This window comes from Haliaeetus leucocephalus, unplaced genomic scaffold (genome assembly GCF_000737465.1).
Source record: "Haliaeetus leucocephalus isolate CR32 unplaced genomic scaffold, Haliaeetus_leucocephalus-4.0 Scaffold241, whole genome shotgun sequence".
In the NCBI taxonomy this organism is placed as follows: domain Eukaryota; kingdom Metazoa; phylum Chordata; class Aves; order Accipitriformes; family Accipitridae; genus Haliaeetus; species Haliaeetus leucocephalus.
This window is the reverse complement of record NW_010972677.1, coordinates 20,573-31,486: the sequence shown is the minus strand read 5'-3', so window position 1 is coordinate 31,486 and position 10,914 is coordinate 20,573. Positions and strand designations below refer to the sequence as shown.

At 39.8% G+C, this 10,914-nt stretch overlaps 1 protein-coding gene across 1 annotated transcript in view; it reads right to left on the bottom strand.

Moving 5' to 3' along the window:
* Positions 1–4,102: 4,102 nt before the first annotated feature.
* Positions 4,103–10,914, bottom strand: part of LOC104832320 (probable ATP-dependent RNA helicase YTHDC2) — a 27,378-nt gene continuing 20,566 nt past the window's right edge. The window contains exons 11-13 of the mRNA XM_010568449.1: positions 9,286–9,468; positions 7,992–8,095; positions 4,103–7,810 (exon numbers count right to left, since the gene is read on the bottom strand). Of these exons, the coding sequence (XP_010566751.1) occupies positions 8,015–8,095; positions 9,286–9,468 (264 nt within the window). The 3' untranslated portion in view covers positions 4,103–7,810; positions 7,992–8,014. The remainder of the gene's footprint in view (positions 7,811–7,991; positions 8,096–9,285; positions 9,469–10,914) is intronic.

Sequence of the window (10,914 nt, the reverse complement as noted above, 5' to 3'; positions counted from 1 at the left end):
GGGGGGGGAAGTACTTAAAAAACAACTTTTAAGACATATCTTTTAATATCTACCTGCAGCCTAGTACCTCTTGTCCTCCTCCTCTTTAGAGAACTGAAAACTCATGGATGATTATGTCAGATATAAAGCAACAGGCTACTATACAAATTCCTTACCATAACTGACTGCTCTTTCTGGGGAGAGGCCATTTCATTTGCACCTGCTGATAAATCTAGGTTTTGTTTTAAAACAGTCCCCAGCAGATGAACTCGTATGCTAGCCAACTGCACCACCTAGCTTCGCTCTGAAGGATTGTTCAGAACCCTATTTTTCATGACACCAGTGTTTAAATTCCTTCAAGGTACATACTTCTTCCAGTATCACCCCTACCCATCTGGTGTCTCACCACTGATATTACAAATAATTCAACAGCTTTGACGTGTTCAGAGTTCAAGAAACCTGGCACCTAAAAAAATTTAGTATAGGTGTACATAGGATTGTAACAGAGCTACTTTATTCACTTCTATTCTTCAACTTTACGCAGACTGGTGTGACCTTTCAACCCACAGATACTTCCTATAACTCTTTGTGTCCACATTTACCAAAGCCTGACAGCATCTGTTATTGGTTTGATTCATTACTGAGTGGACCACCATCAATTAAAACAAACCTCAATACATACAAGCTCCACCACTTACTGATTTTACATCTGGCAATTTAAAGTCTCCCTTGGTCCCATTTCCAACAATATTTCTAGGAGTGTTAAAACAGGGTGCCTGTTATCTCTGACTTCAATCAAAATTGTCCCGACTTTTTAATTAAAACTGTTACGATTTCAATTCTGACAAAAGCACGTTTTCTGCAGTTTTTGAACTTAAGTACTAGAAAACAAAATAGCAGACTCTGCGTACCTCCCTTGGGTACATGCACAATGGCATGGTTTTTAATCACTTTCTGACCTCATCGAGCTTCAACGCGCTAAAGAGGAATGAAAGCAGAAGGGAGTAGCTAAGCTATACCTCAACATCAGGCTAAAGAGCAATATAAACATGGCTACTGCAGTCCTCTAATGTCCAGGCTGGGTCATGGTCCTTTGTAACTTATTTGCACAGTGCCTCAGAAGACAGAGGACCCAGAGAAATTCACACATGCTATCTATGCTACATATACATTAATTAGTTCAATTCAACTGATGTAGGTAACCAGGAAAATAAGCTAGAGCATCAGTTCATGAGTCTCTTGGAAGCTTCACAGCCTGTTTGTAAGGTGCCCTGTGGCCCTTTTCTCTTTTCTCTCCCTCCTAGATTGGTACTTCTTACAAAGTCCCTAGGCTTGTCCTAGAATGAGAGGTATAACCCTCTTTTGTACAAAAGCTGTGGATAGAGCACAGTCATTCTCTTACAGCGATGACACGTCACTCTAATAAGCTTTTAGGGCACATTAAAACTTAGTGGCTAAGTTGCTGAAAGCGGCAGCCACTGAAATGCTACCCTTGACAAGTTGCAAGACAGATTTCTTCACTACTAACTGCCCTTAAACTAATACAAAAAGCAGGAGTACGAAAAGAATGCCTTAAACTGAACAGAGCCATGAAAACAATCAAAAAAAAGGAAGGCTTGTACTTTTATTTTGACAAGGATGCACTATAAGCTAAAAGTCACAGCCAGCTTGTCAGCCGACAGTGAGTTGGTACCCTTTTCCGCACAGCTTGCTTTTAAAAAGATTAAGATGTTTTACAAGAGCGCAAGATACTCAATCTGTTTTACACGTGTCACACAACTTCACTCTCAGTTTCTGCTAGCAGCCAGAACATCCTCATATAGGAGCAATTTTGGCAACTGTGTTTAGCTCCTTAATCTTATTTGATTGCTCCTAGGCTTCGCCAGATATTCCCTGTAGATAGAACAAAGTGGTATACTATTTAAGAGCCTCGGGCTACAACCTTTGGTCATACATCAACAGTACCAAATGCAATATGCCCACTCACACAGGCAAAGCTACAAGATCAGGCTGTGAATTTCAGAGCTGTGCATCATACAACACAAGGCAAAAAATAGTAATTTCACACCGACATGGTATGGAATCAGCTTTAAAACCACTTCTGGACTTGACATGAATAAAAATACAGCCTCCTTTCTGAACTGCCTGATTCAGTTATGTGCCATGGGGTTTAGTATTTTCAAGACTCTTTATTCTCTAACGTGATGCAAGGTACTCCCTCAGTCTGCTTCCCTGAGAATTGTCTTTAAACCCAGACTTATACTTTCATTTTAGGTGACACTCTTTCAACATCTGCCAAAAGAATCACAACAACAAATAAAGTTTTTAATCCAGAGCAGCTTCACCTACTTTCTGCACTGTGCTACCTGTTAAAAGATGCAACAAAGATAGCAGCAAGATAGCAGCAATGATGGCTGAAAGCAGGGGAGGAAACAGCGCAGCTAAGTGTGAGTAGAATGATGTAGAGCAACAGGAGACAAACTGCTATTACTCAGATAGTAAAAGCTGCGACAGAACACATTTAGAAAGCGGCTGCTCTGCAACAATCACTTCAGCTCCACAGGAAAAAAAATAGAAAAGAAAAAAGAAAAAAAAATTGAGTCGCTGCAGAAACCACTCTAATTCACTTTAAAGACAAAGCACCTAGGGGTAACTATGAACTGATCCAACCACAACCCAGAGAACTTGGCCTGCCAGGTGTGAGCTATGATTTCATTTTGACAATAGCCAGCATCAGGCATTTAAAATGGAAGCTGCAAAAAATACCACAGTAGAAATTTAAGCCACAAGCACTAGAGGAAATGTCTTTGTAGATGTTGTGATGGTGGAGCGGAAATTATACTAGTTCAATAATGGCCAAAAAAAAAAAGCAAAAAGGCAAATATTGGAAGAAACAGTTACAAGAAATAAGCAATACAAAATATTTAACAAACTAAATATTTAACATTAACAAAAAAATATTTAACAAACTTTCTTTAGTTCCTAGAGAAAGGAACTAAATTCTGCCTGTGGCAAAACAGCTTGCCACCTTTACCTTATTTTCAGAAATCTGTTCCTGAGAAGGCCAGCACACCTCAGCATTTTCTCACATGAGCCACTGGCAAAGCTCTTACCTACTGTCTTGAAGAACATGACTGGAGCTGCCCTGAATCAGCACTGCTCAGATAAGCTTGGCTCATCTACGAACAAACTTTGCAAACCTGTGGCTGTCATCCATAACCCTGTTTCTGTTCCCTTCCTCCTCACGCTCGTGCTTATGGACAACTGTCTAGCTTGCAAGAACTTAATCTACTCTACAGCAGAGTAAATAGACTCCTGGCTGACAGCCTCTAAACTGGGATTTTTACTGTTGCACAGAAGATGGTGATGGGCCATTTGTCCCATTTGTCGTCATAGGTACAAGGATTCTGTGAATTGTGTGCTGTTGCTGCCCTGGTATCTTTCAAATAGATTCACCTCCTTGCCCTTCTGCTTTAGTTATCACCTCAGGTATAATCATATTCAGTCATTATGAAGAATCCTGGTACAGAGCTGCAGCACTGGAGCTCTTCCACAGACTGGCTACCAAGATAACTCTCTCTTTGGAGACCCCAGGTGATACGAAGAGCAGAGCGAAAACAAAGAATGCCAATACGCAGGGTCAGGAAACTGGAATGTCCTTAATGGCTCAAAAGAGCACTTTTCCAAAACATTCGAAGTGATGGTTTTACAGACATACCATGAAACCAGAGCAGAGGATTCTGTGGGAAGAACTATCAGAAAATTCATTGCTGCACAGTGAAATAACCATACAGACACTTTGCATGAGTTTAACTGAGGTAATGTCTGGCCATAAAGACACCATTATCTCCGCTGGATGAAACCTAGCAAAATTTGTATAGATGACAATGCAGAAAATAAAAGGAGTTTACCTGAGAAAACAAGGTCACTTTCCTCTGAGTGTCAAGAGTGGAATATTTTATTGTAGACATTCAGCCAGACTCACTCGATTTATACTGATTGATTGAAAGTTACAATTCAGAAACATGTATTATTATGGTATTACCAAGAAACAGTTGTTCATTTTGTACGAAAAAGGCAATGACAGCACACTGAAGAAGGGATGAAAACGCATGTACTTTTATTTAGAAATAAAGTATTTCTGCAAACGACTTTACACAGCTGAACAAGATTAATGTGCATCACATTGTTCTGTGTTCCTTCACTCAAAATAACCTCTTTAGTAATTCAATTATTAAAACATTTAAATCTACTATAGATATAAAATATATTATGTGAAGCTCCTTGCAGACTGTGGCATAGACAAGTTGCAGTATTGCTGTTTACGGAAAAAGCATTTACTTCAGTTTTACAGAACATCTGTTATTGTTGCTGAATGACAGAAGTCCAAAGGATGAGCAGCAGCAACTACTGGTTGACTGTCTTGTAAAGGTGGTCTCAGAAATCACTAGAAAGTGCTGATACACTGCGGCCACTGATCACACAATTAGAGAGATCAGAGGTAAGCTGTTTGGGGTTTTTTTTAAAATCATAATTTAAAAACCAGCATAATTATCTCCTTACAGATGAACTTTTGATGTTTCAGGGGCTTCCAGAAAAGTCCCCTAGATCTGTTCTCTAGCCACTACTCATCCCTGATAAGGTCTTTCCTGAGTTCAGATGCTAACAGCAATCCTGAATGCACATCCATGAAGTTACATACAACTTCATGAGAAAAGGAGAGAAAGCAGAAAATACAAAGAGGAAAGGAAAACAGAGTATAAGAGAACAGTAAATTCTCAGCTTATTAGAACCAAAAAGATCACACTGAGTAACTGTCCACGCTGTCAACATGGATTTGTGCTAGTTTTGTCAGCATTTAAATCATTAAAGCAGAGACATGTGAAACAAGCAAAATCACTTGAACCTTGTTTTAAAAAACTTGCTAAAATATCTGCTAAAATGAAACTAACTGTATGAAGTCTGATTGCCATGAAAACATTGACAAATCATGGAAGAAGAAGAAAGTAGTTTCAAGGGTACTTAAAAGCATCTCAATACATTATCAGCTCCTGTGCTTCTTCACACAAGCTTAGGGACATTTTTAACTACCTGGACACGAGGTATGAATGGGCACAGCAGAAACTACCTTTTGTAAGAACTGGGCCCACATGGGCCTTGGTGCTGTGCCTGTAAGGCCAGTGCTTATTGACTTTAAATGGGCTCCGAGTGGACCAGGACCCTTTCTGATTAGTGGGCACTAGTGGGCCACATGGGACAATGTCCACATAGGTCTTCCTCTGCCACAGGGGCTACTCCTGAAGAGTGACTGATAACCAGCCTAGCAATCCTCAATTTCAAATCTGTGGGTCTGACCCAGGGAACAGCCAGGGGTCCTCAGTCATCTCATACAGGCTAGTGCTGCCCTGAAGACAGCTCTATACTTCCTGCTGGAAGCTATAGTTGCATCCCAGACCCCAAAGTGAGTCCCCAGGCTTTCCAGTTTGAAACTCGGATGGTGTGCCCCCTCATCATGTAACATATTTGCAAGCCAGGTTAAATAATCCACAGTAACAGATTTGTGATAGCACTTGCTTAGTTTGACTAGGTCTGTGCGCATGGAAGAGCATGTAGAGGCACCTATCATACCTCTAGTAGTATCATACTGCATTTTAATGACTGGTGGGATTAGAAAATTTTCAGGAATTTGACACAGCATGGTCTGAATCTGAATCAGATCAAGTATCATCCCTGTCTTCTGGGTCTCTACATAAAGAAATTCCCTTTTCTGCAGCTTCCAGACGATGGTCAATTTTCTCCCAGACAGATACTGCTACATGGGGAACTATATGTTGCTCTAGTTTCTCTACATTAGCCCTACAGCTTTTAACACAGGCAGGGACTAGAGCCTTCTCCTCTATTGCAGCCCCAGTGTCCTACTGGGTGTGGGCCAGTTCTTTTCATAGGTAGCCAACTTGGGCTTGGGCTGCTTTCAAACACTGCTAAGTATCTCTAAGGCAATGAGCTAAGAGATATAAGCAGGGTAACTCTCCCTTTCTGTTTCTGTCTTTCTGACTTTCTCTAACCAAAGTAGAATCTGACATCCATGGGCAGGGCAATGTACCAGAATAATCAACTAAGGCACTCACTACAGGGTCAGGGCTGATCATGATGCAGCATACCATATCTCACTTCCAACACCAGAGTGTAAAGGCTTATGGCAGCCCTGTCAAGTTACAGGTTCAGGATATGGTAACAGACACCAGACCAACAGCTTCAGGGATAGTTTCTCTCTAAATAACAGCACAGGAAAAAATACAGATCAGTAGTACAATTATCTGGGTCATAACAACAGCAAGTTAAATAATTCACCAAGACTGGGCTAGACCTAACAGCCGGGCAAAGACTTATATGACCATGGCTCTCAGGCAGGCAAGTGACCCAGAACAACCAAGGACCTTGGGGAATGCAAATTCCTTGGCTGGACTGTCCTTTTTATTATCGAGCCACAGAAGCACTATTTGGCTTGTTAACCAAACATTACACCCCACTTCTGCTCCCCCTCTGTTTCAGCTCTGTTCTTGGTGCACATGGGGCCTGGGAATCCTGTACCCATACCACCCCACATTTCTTTGCGGGCAGGGGCCTGGAAGTATTGTGTAAGGCAATACAAGCTTCACAGCTCTGCTGTATGCACCATCTCCAGAAATACTGTATCAGGCAACACTAGCCTTACAAGGACTCAGTTAGTTTTAGAAAGGCATAACCAACTGTTAATGTACAGAAGTCACTACATAGAATGCGAGAATGAATACACAGGGTACTCTGAACTGTGCAAATATTCTTAGCAGACATGAAAAATTACAGGCTACAAAGCAGAAAAAGCTTGGTGTAATCTAAGAATGACCACAAACAGTGCTGACAGTGAGCAGACTGCATTTATACTAGCTGCACAGTACGTTAACTACTAAGGAGAAGCCCAATAAAACAAAACAAAAGTATAGAAGAAGAAAGAAATTGAAACAAGAGGTATAGGAAGAAAGCATGAAGAACACATTGAAACATGAAGAAAGTTGTACTTTTTTTTTTTTAAAGAAATAAAAATCTTGTAATAATGCTCAAGTCAGTGAACTATTAGAGTACCATTTGGAAGCAGGCCTCTGAAAGACTGCTTCACCTTGCCAAAGCATGAGTACCTTTTAAAGGTGAAAAATAACTGAAACTGGAAACACTGCTGGACCAATCCACTCTCAAAAGTCTCATGTTCCTTTCACTTATGTATTTAAATTAGAATTTTACATTCTCCAGCTACCCAGTTGTTTGTATGAATATATCCTGTCCTCTCACACTGTGCATATAGAAGTTCAACAAATACTTATGGAATCTTCCAATATATTTGGAGACATCTATTCTCAATTTATTTCTTTTACACAAACTGCAAGATTGATTAATTAACATTACACTGGTTTCACTCATACATTTTACTGTGTTGAGAAAGCTTTAAATGTAAACTGTATATTTAAACTGTCTGCTGTGCTATTTTAAACCCACAAAACTTATATGAGGTCCATTGCTTCAAACTTAGTTTTGAACTTAACCATGTTTTTAAGTATCAACTGCACACTACTGTAAAAAAATAATTCAGTCAGAACCAGGCTGGTGAATAACGTTATGACATTTGTTAAAACAAGGAAATACTGAAACCAACATAATTCCTTCTTATTTTTCCACTGCTAGCTGCACAGCATGACTAACAACTTCAGAAGCTTGTTGCACCACCTTCTTCCCCATCTTTATATTGTAGGCACGCTGCTGGTTCTAGTGGTTACAGCTGATGTTTCCACAACCACAGCTAAAAAAAAACAACAAAAAACCCCCCAAAAACCCAAAAAAACCAAAAGGAAGAAATATTTAACACTAAGTGTACCTGTTCTTTCAGAAACTACAAAGACAAGACAGCATGGTAATGATACACTGTAAATAAACAGTTTTTCCTCTATCATAAAAACAGCAGTAATGCATGAAATAACTACCTCTATCGCATTACTTGACACACTCAATCAGTTGAGTTTTTTGCTGCCAAAGGAATACGGTCCCAAAGCTGTAGCAACTGCTCTCCAACTTGTGGTTCCAGCTCCTAGAAATGAGCAGGAAATTAGAGAAGTTAGTTGCACTGCTACTATTGAACATACAGAAACTATTTATAGCAAAATTGTTAGATGAAGTTACGGGCGATTGCTTTCAGTCTCTCTGAGAGCTCATTCCTTTTGCTACTGAGACATACATCAGAACTCCCCACACAGGAAGGTTTTTCTCTTAGGGTTCAAGAGGAGATAAACACTTTCATAAGCAACCCTGGCCTATAGGTTGGTTGGGGTTTTTTTCATTCACAGCAAGATGTCAGTTCTTAAGAGAATTCTGAGTGAACACACCACCACCATCTACAAGAACATATGCACCATATACTTTGTACCTTCCACAGGTCACTTACTTATTAACTAAAGTTCATTATTCTCCACATCTTCTAAGTTTAATTCCACCAAGTGTGGTGGACAACATGGAAAGGCAGGTCAGGTGAAACCATGGCTCTTGGTGGAATCATAGACATTAATATAAACCAGTTGTTTTTAAGATCGTTAAGACCCTTTGGGTCTTAAGAGCCATTTACAAGAGAAGCATTGTTAAGTCCATGTGCTATGTTCCTTTCCTCATCCTTAAAAATGGAGAGGTTTTGGGCAAGTAATGAGAAGATGACAGAGAAAGTTTAGCTCTAGAATCTCGTATCAAGGAAATACTTTGGGAGGGGACTGGGGAGAATGCAGAAACTGCCAGAGAGAACTCCTGCACCAATTCACTTCCAGCTTTTTGTAGGTGCATTTAGCTTTAACAGGTTGGAGAACTGTCCTAAGCTTTACTCTACTTTAAATCTCAAGACTCTTGTTCAGTCTTTACAGGAAACTCAAAGCTATAATTACAAACAGGGATTTGGGTATGACAGACTATCTTGGGGAACAAATCTGAACCAAACAGGGAACAAATCTCCAGAACCAAAATTACAAATTCCAAAATGCTTGTATTTTTGGAAGCATCCAGCTTTAAATCTTTTTTAAAAAGATGTATTAAGCAAGAAACCGCTTTGATTTTATCAAAAAGCCTCCATTACTTCAACATCAATGCATTTGCAGAATGTACAATGTGCATCAATGAACTGTGATTCATATTAACAAATATATGAGGACAGTTGAGATAAATGCTGAGCCTAAACAAGCTAATGAACAATACACAGTTCTACCAAGTAAAGAAGACTTTAGAAGAGAGGAACTTTACCTGGCCATCTCTGCTTATTTGTACTTTCTTATTGTCATTCCAAGGGTTGAGCAAATGGTGTGCAAAATGAAAAGGAATGCTTTCTTTTTGGATCCACTCCACCTTAAATACACCTCCGAAGCCAGAAGATCCCCAGTCTTGACTTTTCTCACACCCTATCTCTGAAGCCATTCTAGCAAAACCCTGGATTAAAAATTGAAATATGAAAGGAAAGATATAACTAGAGCATATCTGCTTATGCTGGAATTCAATAAAAGACTGGACTTCATACAGAACTTTCAAATTTGTTTCAAAGTGATTCACACACTCTCGTCCATAAAGCTCGATCTTTTAAGATGTTCACATCTATAAAGTTAAAAGAAGTTGAGACAAGGGGAGTCAAAAGAATCTCAGTAGGCATAATAAATGGGGATGAAAGATGATGTTTAGTGCTTACATTGTTGAAATTAGCTGAGGTAAAGACAGTCCTTGATAAGAAGAGCTGGTCCCAAGAACCAGACAATGAGGTAGAGTCAGTCCTTGATAAGAAGCAGGAGCAGGCCCCAAGAGCCAGCTAAGACTGGTCTTGCGGCTTGGGGGAATACCAAGAAATCACTGAGCCTGCGCAAGGAAAGAGGTTACTAGCAGTGACGAAGAGGAGTCATCTATCTTCATCTCTGCGACCACCAGATGACCACCATCAAGAGGCACTGCGCAGGTGCAGGTGAGAGGAGACTATAGAAATGACCTCTCGGAGCTAATTTTAATATGAAGCGGGCATACGTCATGCATATGTATAAGCGTATTGTGAATATGTAATACCTGACTGTATAAACTTGAGGCGAACTGCCGAGTCAGGCGCGCACGACTTTGGTGGGACTACCCCCCTCCCCGTGCTGCCCAGCGCTGAATGAACATACCTCCTTTACAATCTCACTGATTGTGGAGTCTGTTTTCCACACCTCAAAGTAGCATTTGTTTTTCCACTTCAAATACGCCTTCTAGAGTTTGACCACAGAGAATGTCTCTCAATTTCTCACAATTACCATTAATAGCTTTTTTTAAGCTTTGTAACAGTTTGAAAAGGTGTTGTAAAAACATTTGAAGTGTAAGGAATCAAGATGAATGTTCTACTACATAATAGTCCATTAGCTTATTCCTTGTTAGCTGTAGATTTTTTGCAGAAATCCATCCCTTATTTCCCATGTTCCCTCTATATTAACAATTTTCACATAGAATTAAGAGAGTGTAGCTGTTCTTCAAAGAAGGAAGTCAAAGTTGCTTTCATTTCTTTCTTCAATGAAGCTGGAAGAAATTCCAACACAACAAGTATTCAGAAAGAAAATGAAAGAAACCCCAAATCCCAGGTTGCTTGTAATTTATTTAAGAACACCCCTACTTGCCCACACACCAAACAAAAAAAACAACTACACATGCAATTTATCAACCATTCAGGCAAATTTATGCCAGTTATGACTTAGGAGTTCAAGAGATGCAGTGCAGTATATAACTTACAAGCACACACTACTGTTATAAGGCATGTAGTCCTAGATAGCTCAAGCCAGACTTAAATGGAAGTTAATAAAAGGAACAGAGGAGAAATAAAGGTGGAAAGTAAAAAGACAATTGGTACAAGAGAATATTAATAGC